General features: G+C 44.0%; 1 protein-coding gene across 3 annotated transcripts in view; it reads right to left on the bottom strand.

The window, feature by feature from the left end:
* Chd1 (chromodomain-helicase-DNA-binding protein 1) overlaps positions 1-20,572 on the bottom strand; it is a 115,975-nt gene that overhangs the window by 33,620 nt on the left and 61,783 nt on the right. For 2 of the 3 annotated variants that reach the window (XM_075865218.1, XM_037412191.2), the window contains exons 18-26: positions 18,102-18,250; positions 17,899-17,998; positions 17,745-17,831; positions 15,217-15,417; positions 14,812-15,017; positions 10,100-10,474; positions 4,803-4,995; positions 3,400-3,498; positions 286-534 (exon numbers count right to left, since the gene is read on the bottom strand). In XM_075865218.1, the coding sequence (XP_075721333.1) occupies positions 286-534; positions 3,400-3,498; positions 4,803-4,995; positions 10,100-10,474; positions 14,812-15,017; positions 15,217-15,417; positions 17,745-17,831; positions 17,899-17,998; positions 18,102-18,250 (1,659 nt within the window). The remainder of the gene's footprint in view (positions 1-285; positions 535-3,399; positions 3,499-4,802; positions 4,996-10,099; positions 10,475-14,811; positions 15,018-15,216; positions 15,418-17,744; positions 17,832-17,898; positions 17,999-18,101; positions 18,251-20,572) is intronic. The other variant, XM_075865219.1, reaches the window with a different exon arrangement.

The following is a 20,572-nucleotide window of genomic DNA, read 5'->3' as shown; positions in this document are numbered from 1 at the left end:
CCAACAACTTCCACTGTATAACTAAAATTCGATATGGGGCCTGGTGAGTGGCCCTTTAATGTACAAAAGCTGAAGTAGTGAGGAGCTTTAAAATTGCTTTGATCACCTGTACTGCATAATGTGCAGCTAAATCTGAACACGCAAGCAATTTTGGTGTTTTCTAGAATGCTACCCCCATAGCCAGGTGTAAGCTTGCAGCAATACGTTATATCGAATCACTATAATTGCTAAGCCGCCCCTGCATAAGGTGTAATTATGTGGGAACCATATGAATAAGATGCTCACAAGTAGGCTTAGTGGACCGACCTTCTTCTTCTTCTTCTTTTCCTTGTCCTTGCCATCCTTGACCTTGTCCTTTTCCTTCTTTTTCCGCTTTGCCTTTGGGCCTCCACTGTCAGCACCAAGCTTGGCATCGGGCACAGACGCGGTGGGGCTGATGTTGAGACCCTTTGCCACACCATCAATAACTGCTAGGGCATTGTTCTGGTGGCTGTCATCTTCTGTCTTTACTTTCAATTTCCGTGATTTGGAAGACTGAAACGGGGGAAGGAAAATACCATGTGAAAAGGTTGTGGTCATGTACACATCTACTGCCGGTATCAAGTAAAAAGAGGAATGACCACTGCTTTTTCTATAACTCAGTCAGCATCCATTAACGAGTGATCAAATTAGGAGGAAACACTTAAAAATTGGCGGATTTCTTGAGTATGTTGAAAGGTCCAAATAACTGACAAGTTTTTAATATGATAGACGCTGACCGATAAGTACCACCACTACTACCAACTACTTGTATAGTAAATGAGACAACACTCTTCCATTACCGTGCCTATTTGAATTGAGTTGGGACATCTTAGACAACACTCTTCCATTACCGTGCCTATTTGAATTGAGTTGGGACATCTTTTCTTTTTGCAGATTTTCACAAGATTTTCATTCAGATTTTTTTCTCAGGTGGCAAAAAAAATGATGGCTTTTTGAACTTCATGGTTACCCTTTTTGTGACAGTGCAACATGATGATGACAAAATTTTGTTTCTCAATCTCCTCAAATGTGCCAACTTTCTAATGGCATTGGGAAGGTGAGGTAAAGTCTCAGTGTTCCCTCCAAGTGTGGTCTGCACTGCACATCCTTGTACATCCAATATGCATTACATTCACATAAACATCAATCAGTTACTACATAAAGAACACTTAAAATGAAATTCCATGGAAATATAAAAAAATGTCATTCAAGATAGTTACAGCCACAAGCAATGCTGGCACAAGGAACAGGCCACAAAGTGTGGGAGAACTTCTAATATGTTTCCTTTTTCGTCCTCAGGGGTTGAACAGAGTATGTGCCTCTTGAAGCAGCCAGAAGAGACTCTTAGAGCAAGTTTAGAGCATTTTGAGCAGATGTAACCTCATTACAAAGCACTTGTAAAGCAACATTTGTTCAATGCTGCATTTTTCAAGCACTTAGCTAAATTGTGCAATAGCCTTATATTGTGATGAGAATTATATGGACACAATAGTTGTTTTTTGTTGCTGTTGTTGTTCTGATGTCCCATATAAAGTCCAAATAGATAACATACTCCAGCGCATCGCATGTTCTATCCACGGGTACAAGCACGTGAGCGAGGGTGATGAAACACGGCTGATGCAGAGATCAGACGAGCTAGCCCATCTCCATCACTCAGAGAGTGTGCGTCCAATAACTGAGGAGGCCTGCCATAGAAACAGGGAAAGCGCTCAGTCTGTCTTGAAAAGCGAGGAAGGGGGGAGGGGGGTCGCTCGAGCAGCAACTGTGAACATTGCTTCTAAGGACGTGGTCGCGATCGCAGGCACGCACGCCACCTCGGCAGCAATCAGCCAGCGGCTCGCATAGACTTCTATGTGCTGCCCTCTGTGCAGAAAGTGTTGCTCTCCCTGAAGTGACCGTATTTTCTTACACCAATGTTTTGCAGTTATGTGAGATTGAATCCAGAAGAGAGAGTTGCCAGCCTAACTTTGTAAAACGTTACAATTTGTTGCTATCATATTTCTTACTTTACCCTTGTGGCACAAATGTGACTTTTTTTTAGCTATGTACAAGCACCCCCTCCTTTTTAAGTTTTTACCTGAATGCACGAAAATCAACGCCGAGTCAATAAGCGCGCATCATAAAGCACAGCAGCCAAATGAACAAGAATGCACACAATAAGCAGTCCTGCGCACCTATCTTTCCTAGGCTGTTCTAGGCACCAGACATCAACCCCGCTTCTTTGGAGCACCGTTACCGCCATACTTTCTTCCTTTTCCGAACACTGCCATCAAGTTTACACATAAAGTTTTATTGCAAGGGTGAAGCAATGAATGTGGCCATGCCAGGTTGAGATGCTCTTTTCGCAGTCTCTATGTTGAGAGCATAGGGCATAGGGTTCAAGCGTTGATGCCTGCTATGGCGGCATGCGTGCATAACGATTGAGACTACGCTCTTAAAATCCAAGTTCAGAGCTTTTGCTGAGGCGATCACAAGCTAGACAAAACCAAAACTATAATCGTTTTGATAAAACCAAAAAGACGATGTTCCAGCCATGTTTACGGGCTCTTACGGGCTTGGGGGTTGCTGCACTTTGCGGCTAAATTCGGGTGCTGCGGAGCAGGTACATTGCTGATAAACAAGTTTGACGCAAGAGGGGCTGATCAGCACAGAATGGCACAAATGGCGCAACTTTTCCGCCCCTGCTGTGGGCAGCCAATTTTTATGAGCTATGGATTTGACATTGACCAATTTGATCTTAATATATCATTGGACACACAGCTTGTTCCTTTGCACAGGAACAAAAAGACACACTTCTTGCCATGAACACCACACATATGGGCACAACATAGAAAACAGCACACATAGCTGCTACATATCACATGACTGTACTGTTAGGTCCTGACCTAACTAATTTGTTAGCTTTACAGGAGCAATGCAACGATGCTGGCATTGAGGCTTCACATGATGCGTTGCGGACCTGAATCTAGCGAATCACTGACTTGCAATAAATTCCAGTGTAATGTAAAATAAGAACACCTTGGCCAAAAAGTTATACATGGTACACAAGCTAACCGTGAGTATATGCAAGTTTCAACCGTGCTTAAGCAATTTCGAGAACAATGTTCAAAACTTGAAGTGGAAAGAATCGACAGCAAAGTAACCTATTGTGCCTCAGAAGGATCAATTTAACATATGGGCCATAGATTGCAAAGCACATTTATTTTGCAAGACAACAAAGAGTCCAGTTCAGGAAGTGACAGGAATAAACAATCTGCTGCGATGACAAGTGCAACTGGCCCTTATGCTGCAATACCTTGTTAATATCTGGCACTCATGTAGAAGTAGCAAGTGATTGCACAATCATCAGAAACTCCTGCCAAAATTAATTGAACTCACCATAGCAGTGTCACTGTCGTTGCTGTCATCATTGTCAACAATAGCTTTGCTGAGATGGACCTTCTCAGGGCGTGCTTTTCGGTTGCGCTTTGGCTTTTCCTGTTGCAAAGTACACATTCATGTAACAAGACACATTCCAGTGTTACATAAAAAAGAACACCTACATAAAAAAGAACACCGCTGCACATAAAAGCTCACCCTTCAGAAATTGATAGAGTCACGAAAATATGCTTAGTATGTCTCGAAAATGCAGAGAAAAATGTGAAGAAGAGGAGGGGTATAGTCATTGCAGGATCACCATTATCAGCCTGACTACGCCCACTCCAGGACACATGCCTCTCCCACGTTCTACCAATCAACCTGGTCTTGTGCTTTCTACTGATACACTACACCTGCAAATTTTTTAATCTCATCGGCCCACCTAAATTTCTGTCTCCCCCTCGACCACTTGCCTCTTCTGAGAATTCAGTCAGTTACCCTTAATGATCAGAGGTTATCTTGCCTACTTGCTATATGCCCGACTCATGTCCATTTCTTCATGGTTTTAACTGATTTCCTAAAATGTGAAGGCACTATTTTCACATTTTTATACTTCCTAATTTGTTGATTCAGTAGATGCGTTGCACGCTGATATTAAGAAAGACTGTCGCACTTATACTGCGCGTCTCATTACTGTGTATTGAACTTCGAGAATTCAAGCTGGAATAATTTCATATGTACATAAAAGCATATATTCTGTGCCTCAATGCTAGGTGCATCATTGCACCACTTCTCATTTCGACAGTTCCGGGAAGGATACCTTTCCATTACTGTTGTCTAACACAGTGTTCCGCATTTATAACTCACCTGAATAAAGTTGACCTGTCGCGCCTTGAAAAAAAAAAAAACATATATACACCCGCAAAGTACAAATGTGAATAGTGATGTCTGCAGCTCTCAGTGATCGAGAGCAGCTGTGCACCACTCAACCAAAGCCAGCAGCCCAGTGGCCACGCCACCAGTGAGGGTCGTTAGTCTCATTACGTTCTGCAACACTTTTAGGCCCGAAACAGTCTATTACTTGTTCTGATGCGTGCCTACAAATTCATAACTAGCAACATCCAAAAATGATTTTGCGTTCATGATGGCAAGTCCAGCACAAAGTACCTTTACGCGAGAGCGAAAGGCTCCAAAGCCGTGCGCTAGCAGTGCGCGCACTGAGGAGTGAGCCAAGTAATGGCAAGTGCTATAGCAGATGATGCACTTGTCTTCTCACTGAACGGAGCGAAGGCGAGCAAGTGCATCGGGGCACTCTACAGAGGACAGGTACGCCATGTGACGTTATGAACTAACGTGATGTGAAGCAACATGTGAGCTACGTTAGCAGCTCTGAAGGTGAGATTGCAAAGAGAAGAGCCACATACCTTTCCTTCTTGGAGTGCCATTTGTCGAGCGTGCACCCTGCGCAAAAGCTTGAGAAGATAGTCGGCACGACTCTGCAGGTGCTTACACTGAGGCTTCAGCTCCTCACCGTCCGGAAGGATCTTGTTAGTGAGACCCAAATTTGGGTCCATCTTAATGGATTCCCAACTACCCATGCCATGCTCATAGATGCCCCTGCAAAGATGGCAAGGTCAACACCATTACGAGACAGTCTGGGCACTAAAAATATCCAGCCTAGTGGCTTATTACACAGCTGCCTTTTGAATCCTTGCAATAAGCTTTCTCTGGTCATTAAGATGATTCGTGGAAGTGCTTTCGGCAGAGTTGTGCTGTTTAGCACCTAGCAAATTTTGTTTAGAGTGAGAAACACCCAGGAAAAAGCGCACATTGCTAACCACATGCACTGGCGTTTCTAAACTGACCTATAGACATAATGGCAGTTTGGCAAAGTGAAGATTTAGTCACTTCAATACATGCTCGATTTATGCACCCGGTCTGTTAAAGTCACAAACAAAAAGTCCAATGCCCTGTAATGCTAAGTGCACCCCTGATTGTTAAAAAAAAAAAGGCATGCTTTCGACTGTTCGTACCCCAAATTTTCATAACGAGTTCACTGAAGACATGATTTGACTTGTACCTATTACTCTATAAGCAATGCTTATACTATGTTTCACACATCAAGTGCAATGCTTTGGAAGCTATGCAAGAAGTTTGGCCAGCGAAGCGTAGAACTCCACACATCTTGTGGTCGCTCACGTGATATCCGATTAGTGCCGAGGCACCCTCGCAAGGAGAGCACATAAGAATGCAGGGACCAAACGACTCTGTGATGTAAGGGCTAGGCAAATATACTTTGAAGTAGTATTGCGATACAATTCAAAGTATTGCCTCAATTATTGTATCTGATACAATACTTTTCAAATTTATTTTAAGGTACATTGAATACATTCACAAGTTCTTATTGTAGATCTAAATTAAAGCAGCGAATGTGCATGTAAAGAAATATTAACTAGAAAACTTCTAAACTGCGACCAATTTTCTTTTATTTGAACAAACTGTCTGTTAACATCTCAGAGGCTTTGTACTTCTTGGTTAAGTGTATACATGTTCGAATCGCATTCAACCTAGGGTTGCTCTACATGAGAGTTTTTTTATATATTTACTGCAGTGTCAGCTGCTTTTGCCTGCCGCTTTAATAAGTGTTGGGGGTCGCTGCCCTGCTTACCAACCAGGTGGCGGGTTGTAATTGAACTACAAGAACTTCAGTTAGAAGTTTCACTTGTCCTTAACTGCTTGCACAATACCGAATCGCAGGGCAGGGGTAACGGTGGTGAAGCCATCTTTTGTGATGATTTTGTATATGTAGATGACATAAAACTGCACTGACTTTCCACGTACTAATCTGGTAGCTTAATGAATTTGGTAGCTGCATACTCACAAGTGTGCAGTCTCTTAGTAACTAAATTTTTCTTCAACGAGACATGTGCAGCCTAGAAACATCCCAGACGTGCTATACTCCGTTGTATACATCAGGTGCAACACTGTAGAGGCCAGAGGGACTTGATGCAATGAATGCATTCACAGAAAGAATTAGTACAATGACTTACCTGCCTGAGATATGGTTTCACTTTCTCTTTGGACTTAGCAATAAATGGAGATGCTTTGTGCATCGGAGATAAACATGCCCCGATATACTGCTGTCAATAAGTTATCCTGGATCACTTAGTGTTTCTTTGTTTTCACTTCTTGTCTTTATTTGAAGACTGTTACAACGCTGTGCGCGCGTTCATGCTCAGTTCACACGAAATTGTGCAACTATGAAGGCCAAGCGCGAGACACGCGCAGTCGCACATATTGGCCAAGCGCGAGACACGCGTAGTCGCACATATTGCTGACCAAACTTCTTGCATAGCTCCCACAGCATTGCTCCTGATATATAAGACAGAGTAAAGTAACATAGTTGAACAAAGCATCATACAAAACCACTGCCAATACCACTTAGAGCTCCAATTATCTGATAATTACTATTATAAACAAAAATGAGAGAGGCCTAAAAAGTAAAACACACACGCCTAATTAAATAGCAAGTCTGTTCCATATGAAAGAATAGTGAATATGCATAAAAACATGATGCATCCTTATTTGCTATGAAAACTGAGCATGAAATATTGCGTACTCATCTATAATGTAAAACAATAAAACATTTAGTGCGCGTGTAAAAGAACCTGGAACGGCTCATTGAAACCCTCATGAGAAAATGGAAGATTTCGTATAGTGACGTTCTTTGCAAATTATACGTAATACAGTAAAATCTTCATCCAACGAATGAATCTCAAGGGACCACTCAAGATCATTCGTTATACAGAAAAGTCGTTGTACTGCAAATATTAAAAATTTACACAAAAATCATAAGCGCAACATGTAAGTCAGCTACCAGTGCTGAGTATACATTTGTGACCACGATTAGAAAAAAAAAACAAATTACGTAACCAATACAGGTTTATTTTAGGAGGAGTGCAGTCTATCCCGATGTGGGCAGTCTGACTGCTGAAAGACAAACTTATGCACTGCGAAGCATCAGCAGTAGTTACAGATTCTTCACATTATGATATGTGGGGTTGAACGTCTCAAAACCACCATATGATTATGAGAGATGCCTAGATTCCTCATGCTGGCGCGTGCTGTTTCAACGCTGTCTTCGCTCTCATCGCCGTTTTCTTATCACGACGACTGGTATGGATCTTATCAGTGCTCAGCTCAGCTCACGTGCATGCTTCGTCGTCGCACTGTGCACTGAATGTTAGTAAAGCATGCACGAATAATCATTGACGGCTTCATCCCATAGGCGACTCGCATCACATTTTTCTATGTCGTAGCATTCCTTTGGTGCTCCCTCCAGAGCTGATCTTGAATATTCAACCACCCACCAAAAGGCTAAAAAACAGCCGTCTAACAAGTTTGAAGGCAAAGATGCTTGACGAAAACAAAGACAATGGGGCGAAGCCTGACATCGAAAACAAGTACCAGGTGATGATGAAGGCAAAAGGGGTATTGCACATCTGAATAGGGCAGGTACAGGGATCAATACGTGGGTGTTCTGATAAAGATGATAGTGGCAGGTACGGAGCTGGACATCATTTTTGCAGCTGCAAGTTTACTTCTAAAATTGCTAATAGTTTTCTTTAATGTTGTGGAGATGTGAGAAACATTAAATTGAATAAGTTAGTCTGAAACATTCGGTATTCTGAAATTCGTAGTAGTGAAATATTTTTACTTTAAACCATCATCGTCGGAGAGTGTGAGGAGACAGGGGTTAAACCCTCTCCCTCCAACCCCCCTGCCACGCCCAAAGGGCACTGCCGGGCTTTAAATAAAGTTTATTTATTCATTAAACCAATGGACATTTTGGAAAAGATTTTCAAAAAGTTTGTCAATCTGAGGTTCACTATAACAAGATCTGGCTGAATATATAAGATGGTTCCTATCAGTTTCCCTATTATATTGCAAACCTAAGCGTGTGCAGGGTTGCTCTTGCGAGGGGGGGGGTACTGAAATCAATCAATGTATGGACAGATTTACCGCGACTCCCCGTCCATCCTGTGCGCATGTCTATGGTGCAAACTCACTTTCGCTGTGCTAAGTAGTAATCAGAATTTTTGTTATACTGAAAGCATGCGCAGATTTTTATATATTTGCTCTCAACATCACTTTGAGATAACTGCAAGCTCGAGCAGAATGTAAACGGCAGTAGAAATGACAGAGGCAGCTAAAAGTTGGAGTAAAGCTGGGAGCTTTCACAAAAGGCGGCACGTCACGAGAGACACATTAGTTACAGACCAGAAGGAACAATACAAAGACCTAAGTAATGCATGCAGTGCAATTGGGATTTTGAGAACTTGTTGATTCAAGATAGCAGCCGAAACACTGATATGCCAATATATCTTTTGCTACGTAAGCGCCTGTTCTGTTGGATCTAGCATTATTACCAGCGATGCTGTAGTTGTAATTCTCACAGCAGGCAAGTAAAACTTGAAGGGGCCCTGCGACTCTGAGCATGGTCAGAAAATGCTGGCGATCGGTGGTAGAGGCTCCCGCGAACACACAAGCCAAATATTATAGTGCAGCCTGCAGCCTACAATTCATAATAAATCCTCAGTCAGCTAAAAATTGCTTTCTCATATTTTGACAAATGACGGAACAAGCTGAAAAATCACTCGTCACAGGACTTATATCAGCCATTGGTTGGTTTGAGCATGGTGCGCTGGGTTGTTACTCCAGCAGCCGCGGGAGGCCGTGACTTGTCCACGCATGCGATCGCACTGAAAAGCCGCATATTAAAAAAAAATGATAATAAATAAAGAGAGCCGAGGTGCACCTGACCTACTTTCTTTCCCTGGGCCATCCCTCCCTGCTTAGCTTCCAGAGCTTTTGTCAGGACGAGAGAAGAGAGAATGCAATCGCAGTGTGCGACAAATCTTTTTAACCCTGCTCATACCGGACGAATTTTGAAAACTTTTGCGGCGGTGAATTCGTAAGGCAATAATAAGCTCCTCTTGTGAATCGATTCCATGGATACTTAAAAAAAGTGTTGCAGAGCCCTGTTAAATCCACAAGATCCTTCCAGTCACTGGTGTGTGAAATCCACGATATGCAAAGCAGTGATGGAAGTGACATTTTACAGCATACTTTGGAGCGGGAAGAGTACTGTTTTGGGGCAGCCATAAGTGTTTTTGGAGTGAAAAAAAAAAAATGGTAGTTTGGAGCAGCTACTGGTGTTTTAGGAGCAGATACAAAATTTGCCATACACCAATTGGAGTTCAATGCATCGTCAAAGCATCTCATCATTTAATTATGAAATATATGTCATAGACTGCGATGAATGTAGAATTCAAGAAGCAGACAATTAAAGATGGTTAGTTGTCAAAAATGGGCAGTAAAATTAACTATAGTATATTCAAAATACTACAATTTGTCATAGAAATCAGATCAAACCGATAAAGCTGAGCACCACAATTTAAAACTAAAAAAAGTGACAAATAATGGCATAGTGAATACCTTTCTACTTCACAAAAATTGTGATGACTTATGCCATGTAGTGGGTGCCCTGCATGTGTGCTTGTAACAGTTACCCAAAGAATGTTTCAGCAGCGTGGCAAGGCATGGTTTTTGAGATTAAGTGGGAGGCAAATTCAATATTTGGGAGCAGGGTTTTATACATAAGCCATTGCAGTTGTTATAGTAAACAATATCCCCCCCCCCCTTATTAAACACAACACACCTGAGCAGAGCAGAATCCTCAGCAACAGACCATGGGATGTCAAAGTGGGCATCCTTAGTGGGCAAATCTAGTGTCCAGTGCCTTCTCTCTTCCGCACTCACAGGTAGCATTGAGTCTAGCACACTGAGCTCTTGGTAGCTGGCCAGCACGGACTTGGCATTCACTGACACGCCAGACAGCTTGAAGGTCGTGCGCTGGTGTCTCCGCCGCCCCGGTGCACCTCCGTTGTTGACATCTGGAGTGTCAGTGTTTGCGGCAGATGCCTGGTTCTCTTTCATGGCCTGCTCACAGCCATTGTGCAACAGGGTCGCCAACCGTTTCAGGTCGGCCAGCGGCTTCTCTTGAAGCTCAGCATCCAGTGCAACTGCATCGAGTCTGAAAAGAGCAGCCTTTCCTAAGCAGGAATACCTCAGACTGTGTGCCGAGGACAACCACTCAACGATGCATGCATGCTCTCACACATGTGAGAAGCACAACTTGTGGTACATATTGGGCACCACCAATCACACTATAAGCTTGGTGAGAGAAAACAGCTATTTTAGTCATTGTCTAATGAATCATCCATACATCAATAATAGCTATTACTGCTAGTACAGGATGAACCAACAAATGATGCGCATCGAGGACTCGCACCTGGAAAGTCGCTAGTGAATTCTTTATTTCTCAGTGCAACATACCGTATTTACACGATTGTAAGACGACCCTTTTTTTTAAATTTGACAATCCAATGTTGAGGGGTCGTCTTAGAATCGAAATCGAACCATGTACCTTAGAATCGAAATCGAACCATGTATTGTCATCTTGAATAGTTTCCCGCTCAATCCAAAGCGCATAGTTTTCCGCGTGCTTATACAAAAGCTTTTCTTTTTTTAGCATCTACTGCGCACATTACGAGTGCCTTTATGACGAGCGCACGGCTCTTGAGGGAGCACCGGTAATCGATGGAAGAGCCGCCGTAGGGGGGTATTGGTAGTTGACGGAAGAGCTCCTCTTTGTGATACAATTTTCTAAGCGGGCGCATCGCCGCGTGCTCCTGTCGCTTGTGTCCACGACCGGCTCGCTCGAGTCACTTCTGTCTGACATGAGTGCCGTAGGCTCGAAGAACACTCGGCGCTCGTTTACGGCAGCGTTTAAGCGGGCTGCTATTCTCATCCTGCGCCGCGAATACGAGTGCATTTCGTCAGGAACTTAGAAGTGTGGCAGCTTGGGCTAGTTCTTGGACGTGTCTTTCGTGTCCTTCTTGTCTCTGTGTCGTCGTTTTGTTCTCGCGCTATAACTATTCGTCAGGAAGCCGCGAACTTACGCCAAGCAGGCATGTGAGGAGAGCCTCCCTGGCTACTGTGTGCGGGTGGGTCCTCTCCGCATGGGCGGCTGTCCCACGCGATGCCATGGTGCGGTCGTTCGCGAAGTGTGGACTCACTTGACGACGACGTGCTGTGGGACTGCAGCAGCAATGACGGCAGCAGCACCAGCGAGGACGAATCCAGCGACGATGAATAATCCTCCGCAACCACGTGAATAAATTTCCCTTGTGTAAAATGCGCGCGTTCTCTCTCTCTCTCTCTCTCTCTCTTTTTTTTTTTTTTTTGAGATGCGATTTTGGGGGGGTCGTCTTACATTCGAGTCGTCTTGCAATCGTGTAAATACGGTACTTACAAGTAAAAAAAGGACACAGAGAGCAACCACACATGAAAAGAATAGGTTGTTAGGGGTTGGTTGTGGCCAGACTCTACAATGCACTGACTGAGTGCTCACAGGTCATGTTCTTCACGGAAGTGTAGTACCACACACTACTTACCGGAGCACTCAGAGAAAGGTGTGTGCGAAAAGAACCACCGTATTAGGTTTGTCGCATGCATCACAGGAGTCATGTACTGGATCCCATTAACGTGTTATGCATGCTATATAGGCCAAACAGGTAGATGCATCAATGATAGGCTGAATGAACACAAGAACAACGTGGCCAAGGCACAGCCTGAGGGTTTTCTTGCAATTCACTGCAAAGAATGCGGGTGCCAACCGCTCTTTAATCACACCAGCATAATCGGAAGAAGTACTAACCAAATGACAAGGCTCATCATAGAAGCGAAATTCGTTGCTAAGTTTGGGGACGCATGTATAAGCAAGCCATCGATATCATTATCATTGAAAGAATTGCATTATTTGGATGTCGCATGAGTTGCAGTAGATCACAGTTTTCTGGCTCTAGCACGTGGTTGTGATGCGCCATGTTTGGGTATAAGTATTGCTGTTTCTCGGATTAAACTGCATAGTTGAAAGTTAGCGCCGTGTATGTGTTCTGTGTCTTCTTCTCTGTCCCGTCCTGGATAAGCTACACCTCGAACAACACTAATTGCACTGATAATTCAGCCCGGGCAATAGCAGCAACAGTTGTTCCAAGCTGTTAACATTACCAATAAATAGCCTCAGGCGCATCTGAACCAGGTCCGAGTTTTTCAAGATTCTACGGACCATGCTTCTGTGCACATGGTACCAAGAGATCTGATATCTTGCACTGCAGAGTACAGTGCACATGTAAAACAAGTATGTTTTAGTAACCCAACAACCTTGCAGTATATAATAGGAATTTTACGGGTGGAACACAGCAGGCAGGGGTGAAAGATTGAAAATGCATAAGCTCAGAACAGGGTTCACGCTTGTAACATGACAAAACTTGAAGGGTTTCGAAGGATTTTCAAGACTATGTGGATGAATATTTAAGGATCACATTGCTACAAACTCAATTAAGAAGGACTCACGGCAAGATGGATGCTTGAAATAACTAGAATTCGTTTAAAAAGGGCTCTATCGCTGGAGCACACATTCAAAACATGGCACCGATGGAATGGAATGGAATGAAAAAACTTTATTTCGGTCCTGCAGGACGCGCTTAGCGCGTAGCGGGCGTCTCCCACGTAGGGACCGACAGGGAGTACCTGGCGGCCGCTTCGTGGGCCTGCTGGACGGCCCATTGCTGGTCGGCGAGAAGTGAGCTCCTGAGGGACCTCTCCCACTTGCTTGAGGTAGAGTCGGGAGGAGTTGTTCTACACTCCCAGAGCATGTGTTCGAGTGTCGCTGTGTGTCCACATGATGGGCATGTGTCGCTGGGGTATGCATCGGGATAATAAACGTGAAGCGTGGCAAGGTTTGGGTATGTGTGTGTCTGTAATAGGCGTAGGGTTAATGCCTGCGGTCGGTTAGGTTTCGGATGTGGGGGTGGAAAAATGCGGCGTTCCAAGTAAAAGTGCTTTGTAATTTCATTGTACGTAATTGGTGCATCCCGATTGGTATCAAACCCAGCAAGATGAGGTTGCCCGTGGCAGTGCGGTCGGTACCGATAACATTTTCTTTCTATAGCTACATAGATACAGTATTTACTCGTGTAATAAACTCATTTTTTTTCTTTCAGAAAAGTTGATGCAAATTCGGGGCGAGGGTTCATTATATGGGAAAAAAAGTCACAGGAGTTATAACAGTGAAAAGTTTGCGTGACGGCTTTGCTTGTTTTGGCCTGTGAAATGTGCGACAAGTTTTTTTTGTAGCCGAAAGCTCTTTTTGTTTCTTCCGGTAACAAAAGCGCACCGATCGACGCCGAAGTGTCATCCAGTCGCTCGGTTCCAATGCTTCGGCACATGCTGATTTTAATCAGCTGTGTAGCTAGCGTACTGGCCGAACGCGCCCTGCGCAGCAGGTGTCCCAACTAAGTTCACAATGAGAAACCCGACAACAAAACCACAGCGTTGGATGGCAGCGCAAAAATGATGTGGTAGACGTTGCGGGTGCATGACGCGTCGTTGGCGCAGTGGCGGTTGTGCTTTGAATAGCCTCTAAGATGGCGGGCGTGCGGCGTAGAAACATCCCGCGTGCTCGCCATTTCAGAAATCATGCGCTTTGATTTTTTTTTTGCTTTGTTTTTGTGCCACTGTGGTTACATGGTGCTATCAGCAAAAAGGTTTCTCCTACATTCGACAGATGGCACTTTGTCGCAAACGGTGCGACTTTCAAATTTTTAGTGACCTCGTTCACGCTCCCGCTGTTCGCTATTGTTTTGCATGGTTGGGAAACTATAATTAGAGTTTTATTGCGTTATTCTTACATTTCAATGTCAATGCCCATCATCTCCTGTTGCTTGGTGTTTGCAGTCTTCCTGAGGCTGTACTACTTGATAATAATGCGTGTCAGGCTGCTAGTTGCCTCTGCCTTTTCTGCGTATGAGTCTGCTGTAGCTGTTAATATTTCAACAGTGACTTTTAGTTTCTCTTTCCTTTTTGTAAGCATGTTAGAGGTTTATGTAGTGAGCGATGCCAGTGCTTGTTAAAGAACACTAGATGGTCTAAATTCTCGGAGCCTACCACCACGGTGTCTTATAATCATCTCTTGATTTTGTAACGTAAAATCCCAATTATTTTCATTATTAAAAAAGCACGGTGTCGGTTCCTCGCAGAAGCTATTTATATCCTCAATTCTTTTATGATGGGCACATGTTACATTTACATCTCAAATAATAGTCTGTTAAATGTTTGACAATGTTCACTAAAAAGAAAAACTAGAAATTCAAGGACTTTCAAGGATTTGTGAAAATTTCAGCACTTTCAAGGCCTTGAAAATTAACTTTTCAAATTGAAAGATATTCAAGGACCCGCATGAACACCTTTTTTTTGGTGTAACCATGTTGGAAAGAAGAGAGAAATAAAACTTGAGGGAATGCTCACCTTTTGGATGGGGCAGGGAACTTGCGGTAGCTCTTGATGAAACGGCGAATCTCAGCATCCGTGAAGCCTTTGACCGTATCGCGTGGAATGAGCCGTGGGCGGCCACGCTTTCGTGGACGAGAGTCGTCGTCTGATCCATTTGAGCCAGCACCAGAGCCCCTGTCTCTCCTTCGTGATCGCCCATCCTCACTGTCTGAATTGGCAGTCTGGGACAAGGCATCGAAACACATATTAGGGTCACTAAATTATAGCTTCGCACAGCACAGGGATATTGCAAGTGGTACAAAATTTTTTCAAGGACTAGTGAAAATGGGTGAAAATGCATGCATGCAAGCAAAGCGCAGCATAGTACAGTCCTTTGTTAACAAAGGCAAAACTACGTGGTTCAAAGCCAGGTAAGTCTACCTGATGGATAGACTTGCGACTTCGTGGAGGCAGGTACAGCTCAAGTTCCTCCCTTTGTCGCTCCTCCTCCTCAACTTTCTTGCGGTCAGCCTCAGGAATGATGTCGTCCCAGTCTTTGCTTTGGGAAGACTCGTCCTCTGCCAAGCCCTTGGCAGACACAGCTCCCACTTCCTCTTCTTCGGTGAAATTGAAACTAGCAACCTGCACGCACACAAATGCAGGACTCATGGAAACACAGGTAAGCTTCTTTTCTTGGAACTGGGAAACAACAGAACGACATGCTGGAAATGCCACAAAGCTTTCAATGCAAATACCTGATGATGATATATGTTGTTTAATGGCGCAAGGGCCATTGATAGCCAAAGAGTGCCAGGAAATGATATTAGATCAGAGGATTGGTTCTGTAAAAGGGCCTAAGATTCTGCGCTCTAAAGGTGCGTAAGACATATATTTATTAAAATCATGAAAGTGAAGTGAAGCATGCCTGGTGAGAATGAGTTAAGTTATCATGACACCATAGAATAGGAGCATTATACTAGCACCGATACCTCGCCAGCGCCCTTGGTCCCAAGGGCCGGGAGACAGGTGCTCTCTTTGGATGTAGCATCCGCAGCAGCAGCCTCCCTTCAGAGGCCGTGCTACCGATCACTTGAGTAGATAACATGGAAAGTATTTACTTCCTTTAAGAATGCATTCAATGCATTATATTTAAAAAGAGATTTGCGACCAATAAATATAGCTGCGTGAAGGGGTATGTGTTCCTTGTACGTTGTACGCTAGTGGAAAATGTTTTTTTTTTTTCCTGTAAGCCTCTAGCTCAGAGCATTCAAGGAGTATGTGGAGTACAGTAAGTGGACGGCCACATCTGTGACAGCTGGCTGGGTCACCACCGGACAAAAGGTGTGTGCGCGTGCTGTGTGTGTCCTATTCTGAGCCGACAGAGCCTGACCTCTGTACGGCGCGTTTTCGACGTGGATGGCCAGTTACCGAGGTATGGTTTGATCAAGTGTAACTTGTTACGAGTTTGTAGATCCCATAACTTCTGCCAGTAAGCCCTGAGCTTTTTCCGTATGTTTGGTTTTAGGTCCATTATAGGGATGGCAACTGAAGAGTTGGCAGTGCTTCCGTTGATTGACGTGGCGAGCTGGTCAGCCAACACATTTCCTTCGATCTCGCGGTGTCCTGGCACCCAGCACACGACGATAAGTTGCTTGGAAACATAGGCCGCACAGAGTATTGAATAGAGGGATATAATTATAGGGTTTCTGTGTTTTTTTAGATTTTTCAACGCTTTTACGACACTCAAGGAGTCTGTGTATATAACTACCCTTGGCGTATTCAATTCTTTGATGTGTTTAACAGCTACGAATAACGCATAAGCCTCGCCTGTAAAAATGCTTGTGTTGGTGGACAGAACGCCGGCATCCGAGAAGGATGGGTCGATCGCCGCATAGGACACGCCAGTATGGGACTTGGATTCATCAGTATAATATTCTGGACAGTCATATTCATGTTGCAGCTGTAAGAAATACAGCTGAATGTGTATGGGGGAGGCATGCTTTGTGACAGCTACGAAAGATGTGTCACAGTCTATAACCTGCCACTGCCATGACGGGAGCCGCAGAGCGGGGGGGGCTGAGGTGGTATTCAAGCAGTGGGACATCCGTTTCTTCAGCTAGGTCTCTAACACGCAGCGAGAAAGGGCGTGCCATTGCGGGTCGATTGTAAAAAAGTTGAGAGCTGGACAGGTCGTTGATGATGGAATATGCAGGTTGCTCACTGTTCGCATTTACTTTAAGGAAATATATGAAGGTAGAATATGATCTCTGCAGATGGAGTGACCACTCGTCCGATTCTACATAAAGGCTTTCAACTGGGCTTGTTCTAAAGGCGCCTGTGGACAGGCGGATGCCTTGATGATGAACAGGGTCCAACATTTTCAGAGCGCTTGGCGTGGCAGAGTGATAGACTATTGCCCCATACTCAAGGCGTGAGCGTATAAGGCTTCTATACAGATTCATGAGGCACTTTCAGTCACTGCCCCACGTTGTTCATGACAGCACCTTTAGGATATTCATTGTTTTCAAGCATTTATTTTTAATATGTTTTATGTGCGATACAAAGGTTAACTTCGCATCTAAAATTATACCTAGGAACTTATGTTCTGTGTTTACGGGTAAACGCTCACCCTTAACGACCACTTCAGGATCAGGGTGCAAGCCTCTTTTTCGTGAAAAAAGGACACAGGTGCTTTTCGGTGGGTTCAGTTTGAACCCGTTTTCATCAGCCCATTTGGATACCTTGTTAAGGGTAAGCTGAACCTGTCGCTCACAGATCCCGAGAGAACATGATTGAAAACCTATCTGCACATCATCAACATATGTTTAATAAAAGATATTACGTGGGATGTACAGACGGAGAGAATTCATTTTTATAACAAAGAGCTTTCCAGACAACAAAGAGCTTTCCAGACAATAAAGAGACTTTCCCGACAACAAAGCAGCAGGCAGACAAGGACGCTCTCTCACCTTAAAAGAACCTAGGAGTTCATCTCCAACAGTAGACGGTTGCTCTTCTCTGGTCTCTGCTCGTTGAAGGATTTCGTCAATGTCAACCTATGTCAGAACATCGAATGTCAGCGTGCGTGCACTTATGCTTTCAAACAAGCTCATCAGAAAATACCTGAGGCTCGTCGTCTCCTTCCTCAGTCTCTTTGAAGAGCTCCTCAGCACCGAACTTCAATATGGCCGCCAATTCTTCTTTGTTGAAAGGAGTTGTGTTGCTAAAAATGAAAGATACTTGAGCACACTGCTTCATCAACACCTCCCCCGTCCTCACAATATGGCAAGACTTGTACCGTCATCCAAAAAGCTGCTGTGGCTCACCTAGATGGTGCATTGCTCTTAGAGAGCACTGTACGCCCAGTGGTGTCCATTCTCTGAATGACCAGATGGTCCAAAACCATTTTCCGTTTTGCACGTTCAATGATGTCTTCCTCCACGCTATTTTTAGTCACAAGACGGTAGATGTTCACCTGACAAACAAAAAAATGTCCATGACACCAACTTCACAGCAGGTCACAATAGCAATCTGTTGAGTTTGGTGTTTAAATGCACATAACTGAATAGCATAAAAAAAATACAGAACAAAATGCTTGTGTTTTGACAGTTGTTAGATATTTAGCCTGATTGTTTCAAGAATGCCTGAATATTTAAATACAAGGAAACATAACATGCCGCTCAAAGCCTGGACTGCTATTAATATGTCAGCAGTGATGCCATCGAGGTCTTCTGATTTGGAGCAGCGAGGTCTTCTGATTTGGAGCAATTTCGGAAGCAGCAAATTTTTTTATTTTGGAACACTTTAAAGCAGCAAAATTTTCCATATTGGAGCAATATGGAGCAGCTTCATATCCTGGAGGAGAAGCAAGTTGCATTTACATTCAAGGACAAAAAATTATTCTGAGGCTCTTGCGAAGAGCTACAAACATTTAGATTCATTGCATATTTCATGGAGCCAATCATCTTAGAAGCACTCCAAATTTCAGTTGATGATGCAAGAATAATGATGTCATGCTGTTGAGCATTCTGGAAAAACTTGTTCAGTGATTATTTCTGTAGCAAATAAACAGAATTCTGGTTGAGTAAAATGGTACTTCATGAAATAACAATATAAATACACCTATGTGGTTATTAGCTGACATGCTAGACAAATGCTGTGACGTACAAAGCTAAAGACTGACACAGTCCCAAGTGCATTTCCCTAAAATGACTTCAAGAATAAAAAAAAAGGTTCTTTTTCTTCATGGCTGATTAGACTGGTGGGCATAATACCACGGCATTCAGCTAGTCTCGGAAAGCCAACCTCCTGTGGCCCTCATCTGTGCCGAAACTATACAGCTTAACAAACTTCATTTTTCAGCAACATTTTACGAGGTTAGGGCGTTCTGTCTATGCTCCAAAAACCCCCTACCATGTCCACTAGAAAGCAATGCATGAAAAAAATCTCACAGGGTACCTAATGCATACGCCTAAGACAACACAAAGGCAAGATCCATTTTGGTTTTTAATGGGATAGCAATTATATGAACATTCTCGACTGGTTTTTGCCATTGCTAAAGGTGTAGACAATTTTTTTTTTTTTTTTAATGGGGTGATTGCACCTTGATCTGGAGGAGAGGGGGAGGGGGGCTCAAAAGGTCATTTTGCACTATATATACCAAGGTGAGAAAAAGAAATTCAGTAATGAATAACTCTCCCCCCCCCCCATGCCTGCGCATCATGTTTTACAACTGGGTAAAAGCATGCGAGCAGAGAGCAGGGACGACGAACGCAACCCAACGGACAACGCGACGAACTCAACTAAAGCAGAGATACGAAGAGCCGACCTACCTCCTTTGCACTAAGGGCAGATGCGATAACATCACCCTGCATGCCACACCTCCCATCAATTGTTTATTACTCAAGCAGAGAGGAACGCACCACCCTTGTCCAAGGGATAGGAAAGATCGAGCTACTATAGGAACGCGAGGGGCGAGGGGGCATTGTTATGAACTTTGACATTAAGGGTGCGATCGCTGGTGCACGGGCTATTTACGGCTGGTATACCCTTCTACCTTGTACTCTCAACGCGAACAGACTGTGCAAAAAGTGCTTCGCTTCCTAGAGCGGCCGTATAAGGGTATGCACTGAGCCTTCATCGCAGGGCAGCCACACCATCACCGCGCCATTTCGGAGATCCATTCGTACGCTCTGCTCGTGCTGTACAGAGAGAATCACACTGGTCTATAGCAGCGGAACGTGTGCCTGTCAACACTGTTAGCCGCGGCTTCTATCTCACGTTAGCTACAAGCTGCCATTGACGCGTACATTACAGTACAAGGGCCTAACATGCAGTACGACCATGTTTGGTAGCATTACGGGGTCTCTCTTTACATACCGTATTTACTCGATTCTACCGCGCCCTCGATTGTAACGCGCACCCGGTTTCCACAATGAAAAAAAAAAAAAGCAAAACATCGATTGCAACGCACACCCATTTTTCTCGTTGGCCCGCGCGATCACACCACTCGAAAAAAGACTCCTTTCGGGAGCGTCTGCCATTTAAATATGAGGTCCGGCAGAATTTTGTGCCTATCTGACGTGTAACAGAGCATTGCCGTCACTGTAGTTTTACCGTGGACCGATGTCAGCACACGAACTTGCTTCGCCTCCTTCTTTTCTACGGTTGTGGTGCCAGGCATGTCGAAGTAAAGAGGCGTCTGATCGGCATTCCCGATTTGCCCAAGCAGGTAGCCGTTGTTGTGCCGCAAGTTTTGGACGAACTTCTGAAAACTGTGAAGGTTTTCATCGTACTC

Source organism: Rhipicephalus microplus, chromosome 1 (genome assembly GCF_043290135.1).
Source record: "Rhipicephalus microplus isolate Deutch F79 chromosome 1, USDA_Rmic, whole genome shotgun sequence".
In the NCBI taxonomy this organism is placed as follows: Eukaryota; Metazoa; Arthropoda; class Arachnida; order Ixodida; family Ixodidae; genus Rhipicephalus; species Rhipicephalus microplus.
Note: the sequence above shows the minus strand (reverse complement) of the source record. Positions and strands in the feature narration are given on the sequence as shown.